Genomic DNA, 27744 nt, shown 5'->3' on the forward strand with positions numbered 1-27744 from the left:
AAATCCTGTGGCTGAATATTCAGAAGGGAACTGGGCTTCCCTTGGCTACAGGCAGCCAGCATGTGCTGGGATAGGTCTCTGAGAAGGAATGCAAACATGGTGAATGTCTCCTTCCTTCCTTTCTTTCTCTTTCTTTCTTTCTTTCTTTCTTTCTTTCTTTCTTTCTTTCTTTCTTTCTTTCTTTCTTTCTTTCTTTCTTTCTTTCTTTCTTTCTTTCTTTCTTTCTTTCTTTCTTTCTTTCTTTCTTTCTTTCTTTCTTTCTTTCTTTCTTTCTTTCTTTCTTTCTTTCTTTCTTTCTTTCTCTCTCTCTCTCTCTCTCTCTTTCTCTCTTTCTCTCTTTCTCTCTTTCTCTCTTTCTCTCTTTCTCTCTTTCTTTTTCTTTCTCTCTCTCTCTCTCTGTCTCTTTCTCTCTTTCTTTCTCTCTTTCTCTCTTTCTTTTTCTTTCTCTCTCTCTCTCTCTCTGTCTCTTTCTCTCTTTCTCTCTTTCTTTCTCTCTGTTCCATAAGTAAGCAGAGAGGTTGGTAAGTTTGTAGTGCTTGCTCAGAAGATCATTTAAAACTTTGAGAGGAGTGAACTGAATATAAACAACTCTCAGGAATCTCTTTACCCCCAGGCCTCAGACGCTGCCTCCCATGGAAAGAAATGTATTGGGTGGTTCATAATCTGTATTCTGTCAGGATATTTAACGAGAAGTCAGTAAATACCATATACTTGGAAGCAAGCAAGCCAAAGCTGGGCTTTTTTTTTGATGACTTCTACACAGTCAGATTTCTAGCAGGTGCATTCACTTTGAATGAAGTTTATCTACTCTTCTTGGGTTCAAGACTGTGGTCCAAGCAATTTTTGACTTATCAAACCTGCTCTAAAACTTAATTAACTGTAGCATAGGAAGTTAATATGCCGAAGAGGTTTTGCAGAAGTCTCAATACTTTTTCATTAAAAAACCCAACATTTCTTGGCTGACTGAAATGTGATGTCCCATCCCTATGGTGATTAGTCATGTCATGGAAGCACTGTTTGCACCCCACTTCTTTCAGAAAGAAGAGGGACTGCTAAAAGGGAGAACCCCTTACCAAAATGTGGGGATTGACATTTCTTTTGAGTAGTACTTCTGCAGTATGAACTGTAGATTTGCAGGAATTAGAAACCAAACAGTTGAGTATTTCTCTCCCCCTCCTTCCTCCTCCCCTCCTTTTTTAAAGTGTCTTCATCAATCAAAATCAACACAAATGAATAATGAAGGCAGATAGAATGTGAAGAGACAATAGTGGTGTTGTTCAGAATTGACGGCCATAAATCCATTGTATCCTAAGAGACTGCACCAAGTAAATACCTGCCCTTGCCCACCACCAGTTAGCCCACGGTTCAGAATATCATTTAAGTGAGTGCTGATGTCCCATGGAAACTTCAGCCCATTAATGCTCCCTTTATTTTAGAGCACCAGGGCTGCAGCGAGGCAGGGGGACTTGAAGGGTGAAGGTTTGGAGTGACAGCAGAGTTTCCCTCTCCTCATTCATTTGTTAATTTGGGATGACAGAAACAGAAATGGTGTTCTTATGAGCAGGTCAAAGGGGTTTTTTAGAACCAGCAGAAAACAAGGAAGCTGGTGCAAAGGAAGTTACAGAGCGCATCGTTTGAAATCATTAACATTTGGGCCTGGCTGAGGTTTTCTCTGTCAGACAAAAAGGGGAAGCACATGTCGATTGGCACTGCAGAGGCATGCAAAAGGGTGGAAAAGCCCAACAGAAAGCCAAGCCAAGAGGATTATGTACCTCAGTTTCAGAGAGCATGACTTGTGGTGTGGATTCAAGCCCTGACATTTTGATTCAGGTATGATACAGCCGAAGTCTCACAAGCTGCTCTTGTAGGAATTTGACACTGAGGGGCAAGAGCCCCTGGGGTCAGCTGCTCTTTCTGCCATTCCAAAATGCCAGGTCTCAAATGGAAACTTTCCTTCCTTCCTTCCCATTAGAAAGGTCCCTCCAGTTTTGTGTGCCTTTTGGAAGCAAGCCTGTGGGAGCAAGTGCAAATACGAGTCTTAGACCCAGGCTCACACGTTCAGGAGGTTTAAAGTTGCTTGGTTTATTTTTGGTTCTCCTGTAATTGCAGTTTGTTTGGCAGAGCATGCCAGACATGGATCACTTGCTCAGGGCTTGTTAGCACCAACAGCATTCCAGCTCTGTTAGAATCTCTAAGTTTATCTACCTCAACCATATTCTCACACTTTTTATGATTTTCATTCCGCTCAAATTGAGGGAAAAAAAACCCAACCAAGGCAAGTAACGGACTACCTGGCAGGAAGGCTTGATGACCTTTCTGGTGGGACTGGGGAATGCTCTTTGAGATGAGTGTGAACAAGCAGAACTCCTGACAGCACAGCACCTCACTGCAGAGGGGCTTGAAGGTGCCAGTTCTGTTGTGAAAACAGTTTATTTAGTTGTTAGTGCCTTGACTTTTCTTGTCTTTGTACTTCTGAAAGAGGATCTCTTGCAAATGAGGAAGCCTTAGCCTTCACAAAGTACTGATCCCTCTATAACATTTTCATAATTGAAGCTTAGAAGGAAAAAAATACAGTGTAGTATTTTAGGAGTGCCTGCGTAGCACCTTTCCAAGTTTGCATGCCTGTCAACGCGATGTCATCCTGGAAGTGTGAATGAATGACTCTATTTCCAGTTCGAGTTTCCATTCCTAGGCAAAAATAGCACCAAATACACTATACTTCCAGAACAGATTTTTTTTTTTAACTATATAAATCATATCACAATAAAAAGTGATCTGTAGTTATTTCTTCATTAAAAACATTCTGTATGCCCAGTACCAAGTGAAAACTATGAAAAAGAGAAGACACTGCTTCAAATGACTGAATAAAATGACAAGAAATAACTTTTCATTCTGTTCTAACTGAGCTGAACTACATTTTGTACGGATAACAGTTAAATTTAACATTCCTCAGGTTTTCCATTGTCTGGGTTTTTTTCCCAACCAGCATGAAGCACTGAAGCTTTAAGCAACCTGTCATGATGCCGATGGTTTTTTGAAGAAAATATGTGTTCCTCAGCTGTTGCAGCTACTGCAGCATTTGTGCCTTTTCAGATGACACTTTGCCTGCTTTTTTTAATTACCTAAATCCCATGTGCACAGTGATGAGGGCTGAGATTTTTAAGGACCTTGAAGTATCTAAACCATGGCAGAGGCTAATTATCTCCAAAGATTTGATTCTTGGGTCTGATTCGTTTAGTCTAGGAGTCTCAATGTCCTAATTATCTAACCTATTCCTTACGATAGAATTTGGGTTTGTTTTTTTTTTTGTTTTGTTTTGTTTTTGTTTTTTTTTTTTTGTTTGGGATTTTTCTGCTAACACAAATAATTGATAAAGAGTTAGCAGAATATTCTAATGGTGTGCATTAGGATTGGATGTAAGGTAGAAAGCAATAACAAGGATTATAAATAACTGCTTGATCTGTAGAATTCTGAAATAGCCTCTTAAATTTGATTAACTGTCCTAATATATGGTTAATCATCTAAATCCTTTATAAACTATTTGTAAATGCACCCTTGACATAAAGCATGACTAGTTTGTGTGCATTTTATGAAACATGGCAATTCTATTGAGGAAATGAAGCAGAATTACTGAAATACAGACAGTGTAACTGAGAAGGCAGACTTGGTGTTCCAGGTCCTGATTGTGGAAAGTCAAATAATTGCAGTTTCTGAATTTTCTTGTGCAAATTTGTTGAGCTAAGGTAGTGAGGAGTAACTATACTCTTCCCCAGAGCAAAGCAGGCAAAGGGGGGTAAACAGAAGAAGAGTTATAAAAGAGTTAAAACACAAAAATGGAATTATTTCTGAATGGTTTGGACCTCAGTCCTGTGGTACAAAACCATCAACATCAATAACAGAAATACAACATCAATAGCAGAAATACTACAAAAAATACTCATTCTCAGCCCCTATGCTGCATCCAGCTGCTTTCTTGTTTACATGGGTACTTCTGTTTTCCTGTCAATGCCTTCAGATTAAATTGATCTAGTGCAAAATATCTCTCCTCACCTCTCCACCCTTCTCATTTTTCTCTTTCTTTTTTTGTCCTGAATCAATTCCTTGATCTGATTCATCATGTGGGCCCATAAGCTGTTGAGTCAGCACAACTGAGGTTGGTATGCTGTAATGCGATGGCCAGGAGAAGTACAGGTGGAGGAAGGGACAGACTTGAGCATGACTCCTAAAATTAGTATTGCTGCTGTTTGCTTTGCATCTTGGAAACATGGTCTTGGCTTGAGCATTTAAACTATAAATTCCCCTCTAGCCTCTGACACCCTTAAACTTTACTTTTGCCATCTGCTAAGCGGGAGTAACACTAGTTACCACAGGGATGTGGAGACTTACTAGTGGTTGTTCAACCAATAAGTACATGAAAAATAGGGAAAACTGCTTTTTACACTCCTGCATTTTGCTGAAATAATTCTCCCATGCTAATGATCCACATTTCATTTGTAGTAAAGTAGCTGTTTTCTACTGTGTTCCTCCTATCAGAAATATGTTGCTAGAGCAAAGAAAGGTCCCTGTTTTTGTAACCCAAGTGTCTCTATTTTTAGTTTTAAAATGTTGGCTGCATCTCTCTCTCTCTCTCTCTTTATTTTTATTTATATGTATATATTTATAGCTCTTGCTATTGGGAGAGAATTTCCTGCAAACAGATCCATTTCTGTGGTGCCCTGCTCCGACATGGAGTCCCTTGTGTTCCACCAAGAGGTTGCTCTAGAGTAAATGTCTGGTTGTAGGATAAGCCTGGTGAACTGTAAACTTTATATTGCCTTCAGCACATAGTAGATTTGCATGTGCAGGAGGTATTAGTGACTGGGCATCCGATACTTGGCAATGTCACATCTGAAGACGTGAGTGACAGCAGAGATGCAGCCCCAGCCCCAGTGTCCTACAGAGTCACTTCCTCTTTGGATAATTACATTCTCAACTTTCTCTGCAATTTTAACTGTGGGGGAAGTATCTGTCCTCGCACCCTCATTTACAGAGGTGAGTCCTGTAACCATGCACCATTAAACAGCTGCCACATCTCACCCAGAAGGACTTTTTACATAATGTTCATATCTGGTTTGCATGCTGAGCTGCGCAGATCGGCACTAACGCTACGTGGGTATCTGGGAGCAGGATTTGACCTGTACTTGGGTTCTGGTTCACATGCAGCAAGGAGCACTTGCTCAAATAGTTTCAGGGACTTCAGCAGGAGTACTGGTATGCAGAATCAGGCCCCTAAGGATCCTTGGTAATGAAAGGTATCCTGTAACTGTAAGGTATTATTATGATGACTACTCTAGAGAACACAGAGGTATTGAAGTTGGCAAAATGAATTACAGAGTTAAATGTATAAGTAAACCAAGAAGCGACTGATGTTTTTTGCATAGTAATAATCTTCATAATAGCTTCATTTGCACAGTTATTTCATTTTAAACTTAAGGCACAGTTTTGAAGCACAACTCAGTGGAGATTTTTTCCTGTAATCTATAAACTTTAATGAAAGCTAATTGGAGGACAAATTTTAATCTAATTAAAATGTGGCTGCATAAAACAGAAAGGATGAATGAAGCTAAATGCTCTATGGGGCACAGTTTTCAAACAATGACTACCCTGAATACTAAGTCAAATGAAGCTTTTATAAAATGATGATCATGAACATTGCCAGCAACAGAACAACCTTGAGAAACTGCAAATGAAAGTTTTCATGTATTCAGTTTAAAAAGTGGACATTTGACTCACAACTGCATAAGGACTTTTTAAAAGAAAATTAAAAGCAACACAGTCTCATCTAAAAACATAACAAGTACATTAGCCAAAGGTGTACATTCTGTCCAAGTTCTCATGATCAGCAGATGCAAATGTTTGCAGTGCGCCGATGAGTTATGAGCCCTAATGAGATTTCAATGCTGAGCAAACAATAAAAATTTATGCATTGCATAGTTTTAGTGGCCTTTGGCTTCATGGTTAGTGTTACACCCTTTCAACAGCTTCAGTAATATAATATCCAGCTGGCTTTGGAGGTAAGGAAAATTTTAGGGGTGAACTGAAATTGTGAGAAATAACGTGATTGATTGCTTTGTCAGAATAATGCATTTCCACGGTATAATTGTCCGTAGTAATCTCAGCCCGGGTATGGATACATGGGTTCTAGTTATGTTCAGACACAAATTTTGAAGGATTCAGGTGAAGAATGGCTTTTCCAGCATTTGAGCCAGACTGTTTCCTGTGCTGGGTGCATGTCCAGGGGTCTCACAAACAGCCCCTCTAACAAGAACATTCCTGTCATAGTCTGACAAACGGGAGAATTGAAAAGCTGCACTTTCCCCAACAACTGTCGTGTCTCAAGAAAAGAAGCGGAGGACAAGCACAGAAAGAAAAGCACAATAGATATTGAAATAAATGTATGTAGTGGAGAGTGGGGGGATGAACCAGGGAATTCAACTGGTGCAGTGTGAGAGTGAGCTCAAATGAGTTAAATTTAAAAGTCCCATTTGTGGGTTAGGCTGTTATGCATCCAGAACCTCCACCATAATGATTGCCTGCATTACCCTACATAATATTAAAATCTTAGCGTGTGATTAATAGCAGATTCCCTGCATACGTGTCACAACACACATCTGCAGCAAATCTGCCAGTATATTTCTCTGCTAGTTTTACTTTGGGGCCATAAAGTAATTCCTGTTTTGTGAATGAGAATAAACCTATTATGCACTAGGTTAGCTACACCCAGTTTCTTCTCTTCAGGGAAAAAGAGCTGCTTATTTGATACAGCATCTCGAATTTCAGTGTTCAGAAGTGAGTTTAAGCCTTGGCTAGATTTGCTTGAGCAAGCTGTTGGGATTTGCCTTCACCATTTCTTAGTTATGTGTTTTCCAAAACCTTCTGTACAGAGTATTGAGAAACTTCTGGACAGCAGTAAACTAGTAGACTTAATTGCAAGGTGTTTATTGCTAAATTTGTTAATGAGTCAACATGCAAAAAAGATATATTTATCCCTGTTTCCTCTTAAAGTAGTAGTAAAAAATAACTTCAAAAAATCTTTTTCTTAAGCCGTTTGGTGATGCAGTTTTGCTGTTCACAAAAGCTCTTTTTCCCATCCACAAATAGCTACCTTTCCCTTTGCCCCAAGGGAACTAAGCATAGCTTAAATGAAGCTTTAAAAAAAAAAAAAAAAGATATTTTTCCCAGTTGTAACTCAAAGCCTCTGCATATTCACACATGCACACAAAATAAAAAGGACGATGCAGAAGCATTCCTCCAGTCTGCCCTCTGAAAAGTCCTGTCGACCTGTTTTGCTCCCCAAAATGAAAACAGAACCCCGTGAAAACAACTGAAAGGACAACAAGAAAACATTAGGAAAGCAACATCTGTTTTGCATTCTTGGCATCGAGTCTGTCCTTGCAACACAGGGTCTGACACAGATGTACAGGGTTATGACACCACTGAGTACTGCTTGATTTAAAATGGTGTAACAGAGCAGAATCAGGGCACTGAGCTCCTACAACTCTGTGCAGGGCTGTGGCGCTTGATCTCCTTTGCAGATGTGGGACTCAAACCCCACTGAAGTTTTAGGCATCTTTCCATTGATTGATGTGGACCGTGGAACAAGTCATATTCCTCCTCCAACCATTTAGAATTTATTATTGACTGCTCTTTCTCATCGTGTGTGTTTTTTGCTGTCTGTAAAGTCCCATTGCCCCGGTGTGTTCCAGTCAACTGCATTGTGCAGAGCAACGTTCAGAGAAACTTTTAAATGATGCTACATAATTAGCCTCTGCAGTTTTTAAGTAAGATAAAATCGTAGCAAGGACAGAGACATTTAAAGGTGCTCAGACAAAAAGAGCTCTGATTTCATTGAAGAGAATCAATAGGAATGTAAATTTGGGAAGCCAGAGCAGCCAGGAGAGCAGCTGTCTCCCCACGCCTGCTGGGATGGCACGGAGGGAGCGCATCTCTCCCTGTCTGGTTGCCCAAGCGCAGTCCTAGCAAAGGCAGCTCTCCTCACCCTGGCACGGCCGCAGGTCCCCGCGGGCTGTGCCAGGTGGCGGTGCCACCGTGCAGTGTTTTCACCTGCCACTAGATGTCTGTGTGGGCTCTGAAACCTTCTCGGGGGTGATGCCCCTGGTAAACACGGCAGGCAGAACCGGAGCACAGGCTGTGGGGAAGCCTTGTAGTTTGTGTTTATGATTGTAACAGCATTACTTTAATTAGGTCTGTGTTTAGAGCAATGTGTGCTGTCTAAAACTAAATTCCAGCCTTTCTCATTTGAGGCAGATGAGGTGATTTTCTTGTCCACGTCTGTTGAAGACAGTTTCCTTTCTGTTCATGTGAAGAACTGAAATGTATCTTAATGCTGTGAAAGGTTTGGAGGCAATTGCTGAAATGTTAAGTATGTTCATCTTCTTTTTATTCTGAAATGATGAAATACCAAAATATAGAATATCTTTTCCGTAAGTGAATTGGTAAGACACATCAGCACATCTGGGCTCATGGAGGAAGGTAATGCATCAGATGTTAAGTTCAGTATATTAAAGGAAAACAAACAAACAAACAAAAAAAACCTCTGGACCTGGGCACAGAAATCTGTTTCCCAATTCTGTTTCTCAGCAACCCACTGGCTGGCCAGGGCAGCTGCACCTGTGACCAGCTCTTCTGCAGATATCTCCTGAGAAAAATGCAAAAGTAATCAGCATACGTTTGACTTTCATTTATCTCTGTCACCCGGGAATAAGATACAGATAGTATCAGGAGCAATGAAAGGTACATTCCGATATTATTTTCAAGTTTTTTTGTCTAGACAGAGAGGAGCAACCACTTGTATCTCTGTGGAACACACAGCCCCATTCCACACGCTCACATCCTAGGCTGAAGGCCAGAGGGAAGTAGTAGGCTGTCTATATTAAAAAAAAAAATTTAAAACCACCACCCACTCATCAGGTGACTGGAGACTGTGGTTGTAAAATATGCTGCAGGCAGAAGTTCTGAAAAATCCCAGAAAGTGTTGAAAACATCTCTAAACAAGGTATTTTTCTCCTGCACCTTTCTTGCTAAAGGTCCCAATTGCTGCCAAGAAAGCTAGTGAGAATGTTAGCTGCCAAATAAAAAATTTATGACAGTGTTTGGCAAAGGATTGTATCACTGCTTGTTTTATACATTTCCACAAGTCTCTTGAAGGGCTGTTGGACACATACGGCTCAGTGATCACTGTGCTTTATCTGTTCTTTAATATATTAAAAAAGCAAGTTCCAATAAAGTATGATTTAAACAATAGATTTTTTTTCTTATAATACCCTCCTATAAGCACTTGCTATGGTGAGAATATAATTTCTAGACAACCTTCCATGAATTAAAATTGTTTTGAAAGCCCTTTACTTGACAAAGTTACCTGTACATAGTAAAAATACATTAATTTTTCAATTAAAAATGTATTGCTTTTGGAATTGTGTTTTTTATATGTAGGAGTCTGGGCCAATAAACTGTCTGTTAAAACATAAAGAAGTCTATTCAGTCAAAGTTGTGTCTGCCATTTATGTTTCAAAACCCAAGAAAATAATGTGTTTGTATTGCATTGCTCACCAATATCAATTAGGTTTTTGGCTCTATCATTCAATTAATGTTGGGGAGAAAATTGTTCGAGTGGATTTAGCAGAAAAAATATGTGTTTGAATACAGAGTTGTAAGCACACTGACAATAATTATTAAGCTGGCCAATGCTGAAGCAACACCCTTAAAAATATTTTCCTCCACTGAAGAAACAAAATGGTCTGTCTCTGCCTTCTCAAACCCGTTATCAGATTAGGCTTCCAGCTGATAATTAGTGCTGTTTAACCCAGATCTCATTGCTGGGAAATCTCAAAGCCTGAGCCGTTTACTTGTTCTCATTATCATGTGCTGCTGGAGGTGGGAGCTCCGGAGCACGGAGCTGTACCCCCTGCACCATTTTGTCAGGACACAAAGAGCCTCCTCTTCTCTCTGGTGGCCAGGAGGTGGTGGGACACGGCTCTGGCTTGCTGTCCCCTTCCAAGGGGACAACCAGAGCAGTCCCCAAGCTGCCCCAGGGCCCCACAGCTCGGTGCCTTCATGGCACAGCAAATCTTGAGCAGCCACCAGCGCTACAGCTGCTGAACGCCTTGTGTATGCTCGTGCTTTTCATGGTGTTTGATATAAAGTACTCAAGACAGACCAGCATTAAGAGGATTATTTCAGACAGCATTAGGAGTTAATTTACAGAAGATTAGCTCTAAATCAGGCAGATATCATAAGCAAATTAGCATCAGTTGTAAGAGATTCAGAATCAAAATGTGTGGTGGTTTTAGTTTTTCCCTGCATGTGCTTAGTGGAAGAATAGTATCTTTATTCGTTTCCCCCACTAAGGTGTTACATCTCAAATAGTGAAGAACAGGTATGCTTATTTTTTCCTACATGAACACTATTTATTATGATGCTGTTTATTGGCAGTGAAGCTGCTTAGCTCCAAATACCCTTCCTCTGCTGAATATTTTATATTTCATGCCATTTCTTCATTGAGTAATGTTTTGTTTGGCCCTAGAAATGATGTCTCCATGGTGTGTTACAATATTTTAGATAGGTAATATGGAGCTTTACTTCTGAGTAACGTAGTTAATCCTTTTTTTTTCTGTTAAAATGAGTCACATTCTAATGCCAACTCATAAAAATAAAGGAGTGTATAAAATGCTACATACCAGAGTGAAGATTATAGGTGCTTAAAAATAGCTTCCTTAATATTTAAGCTTGTAAATTATAAATTTGTTTTATTTCCACAGCAGTGATGGTTAATTTGTATTAAAATCATATTCTGTTCTTCAATCAGTTTTCCAGACAAATTTTTCTGGCTGCAGACAGGCAGACATGAGCACCTATCCCGTCTCTTCTCAGTAGGGCAGTTTTGGGAACACTTGCCCAATTAGTGGGGAAGATGATGAAATAGATTGGGCCACGATGTTAAAGCCAGTGCCCTGAGTTGTCCTTGAGATTTTGAAAGTTTTGAAGTCTACAAATGGGATTCCCATCTTTGGAGAAATTTGTGTTCTGCTGTCCAAGAGATTAAACTGCTTAGTCTTCAGTGTGCTCCTGAACACTTGGGGTTTTAACAGAGGAGGGAAGTCTGGGCGGTGTTTTTTATGATTTTTTCCCTCTCTTGATGGACCAAATTCCTCTTGACAAGGTTGGCCTGAGGTCATGGATGTCTCCCTGCCTTCTGTGAGACGGGAATCTCTGTGCCTTCCAGGAGATCATGAAGACTTACACCCACCCTAAGCCAGCTGGGCTCGCAGGTCCCTCTGGTTGCAAGACCTGCGAGGGGCCCTTGCCCTGTGACTTTGTGCCCTGTGGTTTTACCGAATATTTGGAGGCTCCACGTGGTTGTTAAACCGGGGGGTCTGAGGTCACGACAAAGTAGAGGCTTCTCTGCTCCCCTAATAGAAATACTGTAACATGCTGGAAAGAAAATACTTTCATAGTGGCAAGTATCTCCTGACAACTAATTTGATAGTTCTCTATCAATTTGATAGTTCTCTAGGTAAACCATTTGTGAATACATCGATTCTTTTTATTTTTCACTGTTCTGTCTTCACTGTTCCCAGGTTTTCTCTGAACTGGTTGGGCAAAAATTGATTTTTATTTGTTCCACCGGCCTTGTGGAAAATTAGCTTATGAACTGGTTTTTATAGGAAGACTCAAAGCACAGAAAAGGTTGAAAAATAAGCCTATAGCAGTCAAAATTGTTGTCTGAAATGTCTTCAGACTGGAAGGCTGAATTTATTGCTCAAAACAAGTACTAGCATTGTGGAGGTGTGCAGTCCTGCTCATTATCACTGGAAAAGGGGGAACCAAAAAGCACAGTAAAAAATTAAATTTTAATAATGCTCGTGATATTTTCTAAATCCTTCTTGACAGAAAGATTCTCATTATTTTTATCTGTCTCAGAGTAGGCTCTTTTAATGCCATCTCACAAATGGCCTTAGCCATGATTGTTTTCCTTTCTTTTATAGCATTTGAAAAAAAAATGAATATATACCAAAAAAAATTCTATTCTATCATTCAAGAAGTGCCATGAAATGGTAACATTTTGGATAGCAGATCTTCAGGAACAATTGCTGCAGATGCCTTCAGGTTTTTACAAAAGAGGTCAACATTGTTAAGACAATTGTAGGAAACTTGCCATACAAAAAGATGCCCAGTCATATATCATGTAATCAGAAGAAAATAATGCAAGAGTGTGTGTGTCCAGTCTCCAGCTTTGTCACACCTAAAACCTGTAGATTAGTCATTAATTAAATTGAGGCAGGGTGAAAGACGTTACTTCCTTTCATCTGTTTAAGATACATCTTTTAGTGGCTTCTAATGATTATGGAAGTTGATAAGATGCAGACTTTTGACATTTTTGTTTTCTTTAAATTGCACAGAATGTAAATTTAACTATATTTATCATAAAAGCCAATATGAGATCTTGTACGTTCTTGTCATTTTATAGCTTGCATACATTTCTTCTGCTGGAGAAATAATTGCTTGAGCTTTGAGTGCTGAAGAGGGGGCTGGGGCTTTTTTTTTTCCCTGTTAACTGTTTGGGGACCAGGGTTTCATGTACCCGACGTGCTGAAGAATGCCACTGCACTGACAGCTGGGCTATCCACCCTCCCTCTGAGCTCTTGCTAAAGCTCTTGTAATGTTTGCTAAGGCCTATGGTTCTTAGTCATGCTCAGGTGACTAAATGTGTGATTTGTTCTTCTTGATACTTCAGTACCCTGAGAAAGGCTGGTTGGAGATTAAGACAACCTTGACTCCTTCCACTTGCAGTTGCCACTGTGCATGTGATCATCATTTAGACTTGCCAAAGGGATCTGGTGTTGCCTGTGCTTTGCATGAAATGAGTTAGTCCCTCTCCCGTTTTGGTGGGTGTGTTCCCATGGCCCCAGAAGCCCCCTTGTGCCTTCTAGTGACAGTCACAACCTAATTGATTCCCTCTGTGGAAGGAGTGGGCATGGAGATGGCAGAGAGCTGAAGTTGCATCAAAACCGTGCAGAGAAAAGTTCCATTCTCAGGAGCAGAAGGATACTTTTCATCCTTCAGAAATGCCTTCCCATATGATTTTACAATAAGCAGTGAATAAAATCTGGCTAGTATAAGATTTTCAGCACCCTTCAATTTTGTGTTTTGACCTTTAGTCCCACATCTATGAGGTCCTCGATCAGGCTTTCCCTGTTATCATATTTGATTTCCAATTATTCCTGTAGATCTCTCTCCTTCCCAGGCCAGTCAGTCCCCTCTCCCTCCCCACACATGCCCCACTGATCACTTGGGTACAATTTGCACTTCCTGAGACTGCCAGCTCCTTGAGAGAAGGCCCATGCAAGCCCTGATGGCTACCAAATAACACTATACTCCAATGCTGTTCATTTGGAATGTGTTGGAAGATTTCTATTATTAATTAAATGTCTCCATAAGTATTTTAGATATCAGATATAATCAAAATAATTATAAGTTTTAATATATGGCAAGGTTGTCAGAAGATGACACAGCAAGGTAAAAACATAGTTGAGTCAAGGAAGGCCAATGTGTTTCAGCAGGCATTCAGCCAAGAGAGGGATATCCTTTCTTTTACTCCTCCAGAAAAACTGTCAAAGGTAAAGTATATTTGCTTCTGGTCAAAATTTAATGTGCAACTATAGAATCCATTAAAAAGAGATGATGGATCAAGGTCCTTACCAGCTAATTGATTAGCATCTTCTGCTTCACTGGTGAGTTTCATCTCTGCAATATTTCTGATTGATGGAGATTACACCCTTTACCATATGCTAGTGCCTTTCTGTATGATTTTGCCTTCAGAGCTAGCAAGCTTTCTTGCCTCATTTTCAGGCCTTTAGAGATATTCATTCCTATGCTGTAGGCACCTAACCTAGCTGACCAGCACTGCTGGGGCGCCTGTACAGCCAGGAGAAAGAGAGGGCAGTTCAGAGCAGGACTCGCGCTTATAAACGAGGAGCTGAGAGAGATTAGCTAGATATAATTTAGATGTTTAAAGTGGGATAGTGTGACTGCTTCCCTGCACCTGTTTTACATGACTCATTCTTTCATTCAGGGCCCAGGTGGAAACACATTGATGTGGTTTGAGTGTAATATTATAACTAGAGATTGGTATCCATGTTATTACAAGTAGACAGTCCCAGTCCTTAAGACTGAACTTTTAAGCTAGAAGACATAGCACTGCACAATTTCTCAGCCCTATCAACAAAATCATAGGTGCCCTGTATGGCCTGGCTCTTTAAATAAACCCTGCTAGAAAATCAGCTAGAAAAAGCTCATCCTTTCTTAATCACCAGCCCTCCATTTTTGAGGGTTTCATTTTGTTATCTGTTCAGCTTTCAGCAATTTTTATGGATTTTCCCAAGTTCTTACAAAGAGAAAGCAATTTCAGGAAGGAATTCAGAGAACATGGAAGAGGCTTCTGCTAGGAAGTCTGCAGACTGAAGGTGATCTCAGGAAGTGTGGTCTTTTTGTCCCCAGTAAGCCATGGGGGGATTCCATCCCCTCTCCACCACCCCCAAAGCCTTTTCACATCTAAATATACAATGTCAATTACAATGTAATTAGGTCTTCTGGCTTGAGAACATAAAGACATAGACATATGCTCAGAGCTAGTGGTGAGGAAGACGAAAAAAACTTGAGTGTTTTCCAAATTCCTCACTTTTCCCATGGTCAGCTAGAGGAGGGCCAAGGAGTCATATGCAAGTTGTGCAGATATTTTTTTCCCTGGTATTTCTGTTTGCTAATTTCAGTCATTAATGATGAAAAATGTCTCGAGTCAGATACTTCCAGCCAGCTGTAATTCTGCTAGGCAATGCTCTCTTACTCTGTTATTACAGTAGGTTGCCATGTCTTTATGTTTTTGCCACAGCCTGCCTCATTCTTTTCAGTTGCTTTTATTTAAGAAAAGCATTCTTAAACCTGAAGATGTGAATGATTGAACAGCCCCCAGACACCCTGAACTTGAGATTTATCATTATGTATCTAAGGCTTTGCTTTACCAATCATAACATTTTATTCCCCTGTGTGGGGTTTAGTGCTCCCATTTGAAAACTCATCGTAACAAGGATGTCCTTATATACAGTAATAATTGTGTCTGTCCAGAAGCTATGTAAGAAGAAGCTATATTACTTTAAATGCACATTTAATTTTGCCTGGTACGTTTTTGCCTATTTGACTAGACCCACACTTAGTGTTTGTTTGAATCTGCTGATTTGCACATGAATATTGTACACTTAAAAATCGCTTGCCACTGATTTGCATGCACCTATTTTCTTTCATGTTAGCAAAAACTGCCAATCAGAAATAAAAGGGCACAAAAAAATGCAATAGCTAAGTGTTCAAAGTGACCATTTAAGATGTGATTTTGTGTACAGAGCAAGCCTTTCTGTCCAGTGAACTGATAGGAATCACTTCTAGTTAAATCATAAATACATATTACAGTGAAACACTGTTAGACAGTGCTCTGTCATCAATCAGTCTGTGTTCTTGAGGACACTATTTTTCAAGATGCCTTCTTTAAGAATAAAGCCCTGTGTTGTAATGAATGTGTGCTAACTGATCCCCCAAGCCATTTGTTTGGTTTTGTTGGGTTTTTTTATTTGTATCAGTGTCAGAGTTGAGCTTCTGTAGGAAATTTTTTTGCAGTATTTTATTTGTAGTCCTCAAGTTAAGGACACACTCTTTATGCACCCAGAGTCTGCACTGGTTCGTTTATATCCTGCATTTTGTTAACATGTTACCGTGATTGCTGATTTTCATGACAATTGTTATTGTACCATCAGTGCTTAATGGCAAGGCATCATTATTCAATGCTGGTCAATCAGGCACTAAGACATGTGCAAGACATCAGGCTGAACCCATATAGATGTCGTGCACTCCCCTGCTAATGAATGCAGTTTTATAGAAAGGTTTAAACACGGTTGGCATCCTTAATGTAAGGTTTGCAAAAGCTTATTTGGGAGCTGCTTTGTGTTTATATGGAGCAGATCTAAACATGGCACAAACAGAGTTAGACCCATTGTGTGTGTGTGTGTGTGTGTGTGTGTGTGTGTGTGTGTGTGTGAAGCTACGGACAGGCGCGAATCCTTTGGGGGTTTGAAATGTGGAAAGGCAGCACAATTTCTGCCAGGGTAGCAGCGAGGGGAACGGATTTTCCAGGAGCATCAGTGTTTGGTAGCACATGTGGGACCTGTTCTGCGGAGCAGTGGTTGCCCTGTGCAGCTAGGAGGTGATCCTCAAAAGCAGGTGGTGTCCTGAATTTGGCACTGGCTGGAGGCACCCTCCAGCACAGCAGTGGTTGGAGATTAGGCACCGTGACCATGAGGGTCAGGCATCTGGAGAGGTGGAGCAGAAGGAAACTCGAGAGGAGAGGGATGTGCTTTCTGCAGTGTTAGTCCCGAGCGCTCTTCCAGTGCGTCAGTTAACGTTACCCTTGCATCTGCTTTAGTTATGGTTTCTGTGTGGTTTTGCACCCAAATATTTCGGGCTGCTGTCCATAATAAACTAGATGGAGCTTGGTTTAAAAGCATAGATTTTTTGTCTCTTCTAACTCAAAGTAGAATGAGCCCTTGTGCTCCTAGAGCCTCGAGTATGAAAGGAACAGTAGACATTGGCTGTTAACGAGCTCCCGCACAGGGCTCCAGCAGAACTTGGTGTGAATTCAGTGCCTAAGCTGCATCAACTAAATGGTTAATTCATCTCATATCAACAGCACTGTGATTCATAATGTAAACTTGAGGAATCCTTGATGTTTCAGTCACACATTCCTCTTAATTTGGCCATGCATTCTTTTAAAGCTACAGTGTGCTAACTTAATAAAATGCAGCATGCAAATGCACAAGTTTTTGCCTTCAGGCATTTTAGCCATGGATGTTTCAATGGGTGTCTTCTTTCAAGTATATATTCTTTCCTAAATTATTTACCCTGTAAACATGCTTTGCATTTTCAAAGAAAAATCTGGGCTTCCTCATTCACCAGATTTTGTTGAATTTAAGGTGTAATGGAGATAAAAGACTATCATCTGCTTCTTGTGAGCATGTTAGCCTTTGGGATTTTTTTGTAGCGAGCTTAGGCCCCATTTTCTTCTCCTTTGGTATTACCACTCCCTCCCCCACTTAAATTCCTTGATGCTTTGCCTAGAGCAATACCCACTGGCAGTGTCTGGCTGTGACAGTACTATAGGCTTCCCTACAGATGGGTCCTGCCAATGCCAACCATTGTTCTACAACTGTGAGCTGGCTTGACTGTCTTGGATCACTCAAAACCCCCTTTCCTCTTCCTTTTTTCTTTACTCTAAAGGGTCGTCCTTGCCTGTTGACTTTGAGATCAGAAATGTGCTGACACCCAGAACTTGTGTTCTCTGTCCTAGCAGCAGCTCCCAGACTCGGATTTCAACAGGCACCACTGAGTGCTCCTTGGGACTGTCCTGCTGCTGCCAAACAGCTCTGTCATTCTCCTCCCAGCCCCATCCTTTGGACAGTATGCAGTTAGTTTCATTTGACTTGCCTACTTGAAAGGAAAACAGTAAAACTCAATGTTATTCTTTTTTTAAAGATATAAAATTAATCTTTAACTGTGGGCTTGAATATTAAAAGTATATAATGCTTCAGTAGGAATCTGTTGATAACATCCATCCTATTTCATGATTAATTTGTTCCTTTTAATATGATATTCTTTTGCTGTACTGTGCAGACTAATTCAGATTCCTAGAAATTGAACTTTGATATGTATTTCCTAGATTCACACTGTAAGTGAACCTTCAATTAGCAGATACAGGTGGTGGCTTGCCTCACTCAGTGTTTCTTGAAAAGGATTTCAGAGACACAGACACTGATGAAATCAAGTACACTTGCAATCAAGTGTGTACTGACAGGGTAATAAAAATAAATATTAGAAATAATGATGATTTGGGGGACTTCATGCTTCTTTTTTATTTTTCTTCAGTTTTGCTTCTCAGACAATGCAATGATTTTTTCGGTGGGCCAGAGATAGGAGGAGTTGATTTAAACACTCAGTATGTTATGTATGCCTTTGCCTAACTATGTGTTAGATTAAGCGAGTTTCACTCACAGTTAATCCTTTGTAAATTAGCATTATGGATGCCTTGGGGCCCACATCCCACAAATAAAATGGTTGTCAAGCCAGCTGCACTGTGTATTACTTAAGGCTGAATGTTTTAAGAGTTTTCATGCTTTTAATCTATTTCACTGCTGAGTTTCAATTTTGCTGAGTGTCCTTTCAGGAGTGATGAGGGCGAGTGAGTAAATATATATTCTGGTTTTCGTGCATTTGCCTGGGCAAATCGTTTGTTATCAGGTGTTTGGCAGAGAATGTCACACCCTGCCACAAAAGAGAAGCTTGTAAGTTCAGGTGTTAAATTGAAGTGCAAACCAACAAGAACCAAAAGCCCTTAATTAGCTTTATTTTGTTAGCCTGCTACACTTTTTTTCTTTTTAGGGAAAAAAAGAGTGAGAAACATCCCTCCCTCCTCCTCATCCTTTTGGCAGAGTAAATATTGCCTGTTAAGTTTGAATTAGCTGTCATCGCGAAAGAATTAATGCTGTGGTTGAGCCTTTCTAGTGAGGAAGGGAAAAATAAACGAGACAGATCTTAGTTCAGCTTTAAGTGATAAATGAGGACAAAGCAGCCCATTCATCTCCTGCTAGGAAAGTGGACACAAACACTAAAGCAGTTTTGCGGAAGACGTGTCAGCAAATGTGATCATTTTGTAACCTGTCAGGAGGATAGAGAGCTAGTCCTTTTAGAGTGTCACAGGGGAGGGTGTCTGTCTGATGTGACAGTTTTCATCCATCCATTTACTGCTTTTCCTTTAGGTGGGGGGTAAGCAAGGAGAGAGCTGGAGTTGGTTAAAACTGCATTTTTCTTTACACTTTCCAGTATAATTTATATGTATATCCACCCGCATCCAAATGAAAAACATTTACCAAGAAAAACTCCCCCCTGCTCTCTGGAGTTTCTTCTCTCTTTCACTGCGTGAAATATGCTCATTTTAACACATTACACTCCCTGTCTTCAAGTTGTACTAGGTCTGCTGATTCACATAACACAGTTTTACCTCTTCTTACCATTGTTTGGTTCTTGCAGACTTTGTTTTGTTTTGCAGAAGCATGAGAAAATAATATATAACTTGGGGTGCTTTTATATTGCACTCGGTTGTTGGGATTTTTTTTGCTATACCTCTCCAATTCTGATTATAAGCTTCATGTACAAGTGTGTTTTGCAAAACTCCCTATTTATGAAGAGCCTGTGAAAATTTTTTTCCTTCTCTGTGAAAATGGAATAACAAACAGTGAATTCTTACAATCCAAAATCCTCCTGTAAAATGCCTCATTCTGCTGTTTCTTGATTTAGTAATTTTAATTGACCTATTAATTTTAGGAAGAATCTGAAGTGATGTGATGACTGATTTTAGAAGCAGGAATTTCTCCCAACAAATAATGGAAAAATATTAGGACTTTCTACTTCTGGCATTTTTTATTTTCACTAATCTTCATTTTTTTTCATACTGCATAGAAATGTAACATTGTCTATTACCATAAGTAAAGGTATGCTACAGAGACAAGAGATGCTTTTACAACATAAGCTTCACAGTTTGACACTTGCTTCTTTATATCATCCTTTTCTTCAAAACTATCTTTTGTACTTTTCCCTTGGTATTTTAGTACAAGTGAGTATCTCATTGACATGTGTTTCCTTGAAATCTTGTTCCTTAATAGTAAAATCCCTTGAAAATTAATAAATTGTTTCTTTTCAGATTAAAACTACTGAAGATTTCAGAATGATTTTAAAAAATATAATGATATTTACTATTATAGACCACCCTGCTTGGATTGCATTGACTGAACACTATTTTTTTTCATTTGTTCTTAGAAGGTTAATAAATTTGAACATAATTTATTTAATTTATTCTAATATGTATATAAATGTATGCATAATTCAGAAAATTCTACTTATTTCTTGAATACAAAAGTTGGATTTAATAGCTACATAAAGATACGGTTGGAAGCACTGGAAATTGGGAGAAGTAAAAAATAATCAAGATACACAAAATGGTAGAGGGAATACTGAATTTGTGGGCATATGTCTTTTCTCCAGTTTTTTTGTACACCTCATTTTATAATTTTTATATCTAGTCTGCTGATTTATTTTGTTTTATTCACTGCAATTTTTTCTGTCTCTTCTGCTTTTTTCCAGGATCATCCAAAACCGGATTTTGATTGTTGTGCTGGCAGTCATCATCATCTTCACCACCATGATGGCTATTTATTTTTCTGTCAGGGGACGCTGATATCTTTGTTCTTCACTAAACAGCAACAAACTGCTTGTTCTGAGTAATTAAGACAAAGTGGTCACATGAATCATTCTCTTGCACTGACAGAGTCTCCCCTCTCTTTTCCACTCTTCAACTCAGGTGCAAGTGGTGTAAAATATTTTGTATTATTGATGGCATAGTTGATGGCATGGTTGATGGCATGTGGGGCTATTTTTTTCTTACATATTTGTCCTTATTTGAGTGTTTTCAGGATCTTAATATTTGTTGGAGTGAGAGCTTGTTCTGGTACAAAAAGACTTTATATGTGTTGAATTCACCCACAGACAATTAGCCTGTAAGTTGCCAGAGTTTCATGAGGGAAGAGGGGTCTTTGCACTTTTCTTGTGCTGTGCAGGGTGTATGAATATCAAGCAGTATCTGACCTTCTGTGATTTAAAATATAAGTAAAGCAAAGACCAAATGATGTAGAAAGTGAACCTGTCTCCTGTGACTAACTCCCAATCACGCATTATCGTAGTAGATGTAACCTGGTTAAGAACAGTAGCTAGTTTTAAAAAGAGAGCAACCTTGGGATGGTGTTTAATATATGATGTAAATCCAAAACTCAATTTAACAATTTTTTGTTTAAAGTTAGTCTTTCTTTTCTGCTTATTCAAAGCAATTCCACTTTCATCAAGATCATGAAAATGCATCACTTACCTAAAATCTAGTTATGGCTACAGCCCATCTGCTGAATCTCTTTTAAATCTTACAGTGTTGATATATGTACTGATAGGCCCTTAATGAAGATATTTAAAGATACTTATCTATTTGTTGCTGATTGAAAAGAGATCTTAAGTAATAGTTCAGCAACAAATGTGTGATTATAGTGCATTAAACAATCTAGATTTTTAATACTGGCCTGACTATGTTGAGACTGCATGTTGGAGTATTTTGAGTGTATTAAATTCTGATGTGATATTCCCCTTTTTAAACAGAAACTGTAAAAATGTTAATTTATATATGCTTTAGCTGATATAAAATATCATAGTTTCATCTACCTGCGTGTAAATGAGCTGTTTCTCTTTTCCTATTGGCTGTGCTTCTCCTTTAGACTGGTTGAGGTCATTTGGCTTATATTTAAGTTTGCAACTCCAGCAAAGGTCTATCACTGCTGATGTGATGAAGTTCATATTTTTATAATAACTTTTAAATTCATTATTTGCAATCCCTTACAAATATTGCAAATGAAGAGGAATATTAAGCCCTTGAACTTAAGCCATTAAATGTTTCCAAGAGATGTTCAAAGAAACAAAAATCTGGTGACTTTTAAATTCCCCTCACATTAGGCAGGAGTTGAGCCCTGAATTTTCATATGTGCCTTAGTATTTTTGGGGTTTTGGCATCCCTATGGACTCAACTGATTTGCTGTGCTGTCCTTGGAAGCTGATTTTGGCCCTAAATGTCATTGTTTTCTCTACATAGAAACAAATAACTCAGTTAAAAGGATGTGGTACTGATGCCACAGCTAAGACATAGAAAGGGGGTGATAAATGTAGAATAAAAGGATCCACAGGAAAAATGCTACTCATTGAAACAAATGCAAGCATGAAGGATCAACTCTGCTGAGTGTTACACGCAGCTCACAACAAAGTTTAGAAGTGGTTTATGTGCTGGGTTTCTCTACCAGCTCATGTCACTGGCTGCAGGATGGTCTTCACCAGGTGTGTGGCATTTACCACGTGGCTCTCAAACACAGAAAGATTTGGGTGTTCAGCTTCCAGCCTTCAGGCACAACATGCACTCAAACTGAGCCTTTGGGTTGTGTAAGCACAGCTCTGGCCATTAGCTTCGAGTGATGGCAGAGCTGAGTTCAGACAAATTAGGAGGAAGCCTGGCAGCATTACAGATATTTATCCTCAGCTCGGCAAATTAGGAGATGCATATTTTGTAAAGCAGAAAACTGTCAAGAAGGAAATCTCAAGCTCTGTCTGTTGCCTAGACATTCTCTGCATTGCCTCAATAATTTAACTATCATGGGAATTGATTCATGACTACTGATCTTAACAGTGACCTATGACTAGGTTTTGCCCTCTATCTAGCCACCTGCTGGAATCAGCAAAAAGCTGAAAGGAAGCTAGTTTTCCTTATCCCAGTATAAATCTAGGGCATAGTGTCACATCAGATACATCCACTCAGATAGGAATGAGGGAGAGAGAGACTGCCACGCAAAGCCTTCATCTTCACTTTTGATGAGCCCGCCATCGCTATGTTTCTCATGCTAACCTGTTAATAACTCTTCTGTGCCTGCTTTCCATCCTCGTGCACTCCCCACATGTAAAATAGTGCTCAGGTGGACATTACATCTTCAAAACACATTATTACTCCTCTCTCACCCCTGTTCATTTGGCCTGGGAAGCGTGCAGGTGAGATTCACCAAATCCACACATTTTGGTGGGGATTGAGTGACTTCAACTGAGAGCACAGCCCCAACCACCCACAGGTAGTGTGACACCCCCAGATCCAGGCTTCCCCTGGACTAGTTTGGTCACATTTACAGCACATCTGTGAATGAATCCAAGTGCTTACAAATGTAAACCTCAAAGAGCAAAGTGTTTCTAATGTTGCCAGCCTTTGTGGAGAAACGACAAATTAAAAAACGCACGCGTGGTGCTGTCTGCGAAATCCATCCCTGCTAAACAGCTGGGCTCACAGAATAAATAAACTAATTCTGCACTGATACAAAATCAAAAGCAATTTAATTAAAGACTCTTAAGTTTTAAAGGGTTTTAAATGCTATACGTTTTGGGGAAATATCAGAAAATGTAGCTTGACTGACGTCAGTTCTCATCTCTGGGATGGGAGGCCATTTGCTATTCTGTTTAAGGCAGGCTGGATTGTCTTATTTTGGAGCCAGCTTGGTGGGGGGTTTTCTTTGCTGCTGCTTCAGAGCTCTGAGCTTCAAAGGCTGAAATTAATGGTGAACAAAATTGTGCGGCTCTGACCATCCCATGCGGGGCAAACCCATCGAGGGTTATCATTAAGTAAAGAAATAAAGAAAAAAAAACCCTGCCAGTTCCAAGAAAACCTCATCAGATAATGACCTCTGTGATTGGGTTTTCATTACCAAACAGCATCCAGAGATTCTCTGCCCCATAGAAGAAAAAAAAAAAAAAAAAGAAAAGAAAAAGAAAGAAAAAGCAACTGTGTCTCTCTCTCTTTCTCTCTCTCGCTCTCTCTCTCTCCTTTTTTTTTTGCACATCTTTTCTTTAAACCTGTCAGATCATTTCAGTATTTCAAATCCGAGGAAAACAGCCTGCCTGCTGCTGTATTTGAAGTTGTAATGGTGTCAAAAAGTCACGACTGACTGACAGCCGTCAGTCCCAGAGGAGCTCATTAAATCATAAAAACTTGACAAGGAAATAATTGAGCATCACTGGCAACTTGGCGCCTGTTTAGACGTTTTTATTTTCTTTCATTATTAGTCCCCACCATTACGTTCATTAACAAATTGCATTAAACAACTGTTAGGGGCTAATGATTTGTTTATCGCTTTTTTTTTTATTATTATTATTATTATTTAAACATTAGCTGCGTCATGTGGTACCTCAGCAGCCTCATACTATCATCTGACTGAATATTTTTCCACTCAGAGCTCTGGGTACTGCTGGAATATGAAATAGATTATTCATTACCCTCCTCTTTGCCACTGATTTGGTTTCATGTAGCGTCTTCCACAGAGAAAGATGAAAACTTGTCAAAAATAGGTTATATCTTATTCTAAGGGCAACAATAGCAGCAGGTACAGGCACACTTTAATATTTAATTAAGGCTGATGTTAACCCCTTTAAATGACTTTAGCTGTGAGTAATATTCAAGTGCAGAAGAGAAAAATAATGGTACTTAATTTGCAAACTGTACAGCAGGCATTCATCTTTGAGTTACTAGCAAATTTATAGAATAATTTTAAATAATGAAATTTCCAATCATAAATATTTATATCCACTCTTTTTTTTTTAATACATAGTTGTAAATGAACCACTTTTGCACACATCCTAAATAAAAAAAAAAAATCCATGTCCCTTTCTTTTTTTGTTTTGAACCGCACCACTCACATTTCAAAATCTGGTAGGACTTTTGTAGGGGGGAAAGAGCTACATGTGGATCCCCAGTAAAGTTGTTAGCTGTGGCAATGTCTTACACAGTTCTGTTCTTAGCAACTTGACAGCTTATGATAAACTCAAGGAGGATGTGGGTTCAGGTTTTTTTTTTGTTTGGAGGGGACAGCATGTGTTTTGACATTTTTTTGGTTTTTATATGAAACCAAAGGGAAGATTTTGTTTTGAAACAGATATTTTTAACTGCTACTTTTTATAGGAGAAAAAGTATTTATCTCTAAGTATATTTTCTCTGTGTAGTTGCAGTTGTTGGTTGTAAATAATCCTCTTACGGAAGTAGAAGCTTCAGGAGAATTTTAAGATGGTAAAAAAAGAAACAGTCAAAGGCAGGGTATGTGTTAGGCTCCCTTTGCTTTATAATAGTCAGTCTTTGATCTTTTCGTATTCAATACATCTGAATGCAGTTTGCATTCGGTGGGTCCCTGTGCAGGGATGATGGCAGAAATGGCGAGCGAGGTGTGATGACGTATCACAGGATGCTGCAGAGCAAATCCATCCGAGTCCACGATGCTCCCTCGCACTTCCTTGGGATAATTTGTCACTTCTGGAGTCACGTGGGAAAAGAGGCATGTAGCAGGTGAATATTTCATCAGCTACTGCCTGGCAGTAGGTTTTTGTGCATGTTAAGCAGTGGCACACCAGCTCCTCGCCGTGCCCACAGCCTGGCCTGGGTGCGCAGTCCCAGCCTGCGCGTGTCGGGAAACAGAGGTGCACGTTGAGAAACACTTTGGCATCTTCCACTGCTGTCTTGTATTTGTCACACATAAATAATGAAGGCATCTACGGGGTGGGGGAGGAAGAGCTTATACTCTGAGAACCAGTGAACTTGTGCACTCTTCATCCCTTCATCCAAACAACTGCCTTTGGCATGAATAACGGCACAGCTGATATGAAGCTCTGTATTGATCCGTTGCTCAGGAAGGTCCACTGGTAGTTCCGTGGACTTTTCCTGAAGGTATGGCTGTAACAGGTTGGTGCTGTTGGGATTGGTTGCTTCTGTCTCCATCTCACACCAGACAAGTTCAAGAGGGACAGACACAGAGAGGGGGAGCTCCCAGCCCTCGCTCTGTGCAGCTCTCTGTCTCCCACTAACACACAGGCATGCTTACCTCTCCCAGCTGGAAAACCTGCTTGGGAGACTGTTGTGCACAAATATGAGTAAAATGGTATCTGCAGTTGGAGAGGCATCCCAGGGTGGATTTGGGAATAGTCTGCTTTTCCCCAGGCAACAATAATTTGGCAAAAAAACTCTAGATAACCTACAAATGTTGCTTATTCTGTGGGGTAGGCTAAGTGTGAGGAGTCACCAACAGCTGGTATCTCTCCACCACACAGGCACTGTGGTGTTTTGGGGAACTGCTGCAGATTTATCCCGGAGTTACGGCAGTGCAGCCTGGGTGTTCCCTTGTTCTTTTGGCTTTATCACAAGAAGAGGTACCGGGTAGTGGCGGCATCACCAATGAGGGATGCAGACTCTGCAAGGCAGTGCCAGGTTTCTCACGAGGCTGGTGCCCGTTCATTGATGGGATGTTCAGGATCATGCAAAGTGAAGGCATTCCCTGGGTGTCTGTCCTGCCAGAAAGCAGTGTTGGAAAGTGGAAGTTTTACACATTTTCAAGGGCCTTAAGTGGTTCTGAGCCATTAAACTCTGTACAGAAAAGGGGCTGTCCCTGCTGTCCTGTGGCCAGAGAGGTCTGGAGCTGGCTGCCAAGCCTGCACTGCCAGCATTATGGTGCACGCATCCTGCTGGCTGCCATGTTGTGACTGCTCTCCTGGACCAAACCCAAAGAAAACCTTCGACTGCTGCTTCTTTGTTCAGTTGCTTTCTCCGTTCAGAGCCATGACCTTGTCCGGTCAGCACTGTCCCCAGTGAACATGATCACTGCTTCTGTGGATTTAATGAACTTTCCAGCTCTCTTCTGTAGCCAGCTAAGTAACACTGCTTGTTGCCCAAGCTGCATGTCCTGCCTGCATGTGTTTGTCTGTACATACTCCTTTTGTTGATACTGCTTGCAGGAGTTGCAGCCAGGCATGCCTTCTAAGGAAGCAAAAAAATACCCTCTGAGTTTACCACACCACTAGAAAACTTGCTTTTAAATAAAAAAATAATATTTAATCTTCTTTTTCTAGAAGAAACAGGCTTCTGTCTTTGCTTTGTCTCATTTGATAAATTTGTCTCCCTCTCCCCTGCCAACTTGGAGCCTTTGACCAAACTCAGCCAAATGTAATAGGAGAGCAGAACTCTCAAAAATTTCTTTTGGTTTCAGGAAAGAGCAGCCAAGAGGAGAGATGTCCTCACTGGCGTCCTCACCAAGAGAGGCTGCAGCGTGATATCCACCCAAATTGGACACTACCTAGGAGGAAGAAATTATAAATGCCTCTCTCCCCAGGAAAAGCTCACATCCCATTCAGATACCAGAGAATCCAACCCTGAGGAAACAAGGCCTCATTAGTGTCATTGCTGGAGGAACTACTTAATTAAAGGACAACAGAGTTGAGAGCATTGTTATTGTAGGCCTTTGTTCCTTACACCTGGTCATTTCCATTGATGTAAAATGTCATCTTTCTGATCTGGTAGCATTTTGCACCCACTTTAGACAAGTATTCCTGGCCAGCTGAGGAGGTGCAGAGCAGGGAAGAATAAGACCTTATTACCGAGGTAATTATAGCCTCACCTACCCATCAGGGGAAGGGTGTACACCTCTATTAGCCAGGGCTCCCACAAAGAGAACAAAGGCTGGCTGGAAAGTGGGAGCCACCCAGGGAGCATCCCTGTGTCCAGCTACAGCACTCTGGGGCAGCAGACCTGCTGGGGAGGTCATGACCACAGGCTCCCTCTTTTCCTGTCTCCTGCCTGCTTTCCTGGCGTTAAATCCAACTTGCCTCAGCAATACTGGGGAAGGCCATGAGATGGGGAGACTAAAACAGGGAACAGCACCATCGCTGAGGAAATCAGCTCTCAGTTAAAATACTAAAGGAGGTAGGGGGCGGCTTTCAAAGCTTGTCTCAGCAACTAGCCTAATTCTATTTTCAAAAGCCACTGTTGAGTGCTTTTGAAAATTTCATCCTAGATGCTTGGCTCAAAGACCTTAACCAAAGATTTTTTTTTTCCTCTGCTATACGAAAGCTAAATATAAACCAACATTATTGAACAAAAACCTAACAAAACCCCTGTTGCAGGTCTAGAAAAATCTTTACTCAGAAAATCAAATTATT

The 27744-nt window shown here is 40.2% G+C and overlaps 1 protein-coding gene across 4 annotated transcripts in view; it reads left to right on the forward strand.

Moving 5' to 3' along the window:
• The window catches only part of VTI1A (vesicle transport through interaction with t-SNAREs 1A), a 253126-nt gene extending 231740 nt beyond the window's left edge, over positions 1–21386 (forward strand). For 2 of the 4 annotated variants that reach the window (XM_084210020.1, XM_084210021.1), the window contains one exon: positions 20293–21386. Coding sequence is in view for 2 of the 4 variants with exons in the window: in XM_084210018.1 (XP_084066144.1) it covers positions 20293–20386 (94 nt within the window). In the remaining 2 variants the exon portion in view is untranslated. The remainder of the gene's footprint in view (positions 1–20292) is intronic. The other 2 variants (XM_084210018.1, XM_084210019.1) reach the window with 1 other exon arrangement.
• The last annotated feature ends 6358 nt before the right edge of the window (positions 21387–27744 follow it).

This window comes from Fringilla coelebs, assembly GCF_963513975.1.
Source record: "Fringilla coelebs genome assembly, chromosome: 8".
In the NCBI taxonomy this organism is placed as follows: Eukaryota; Metazoa; Chordata; class Aves; order Passeriformes; family Fringillidae; genus Fringilla; species Fringilla coelebs.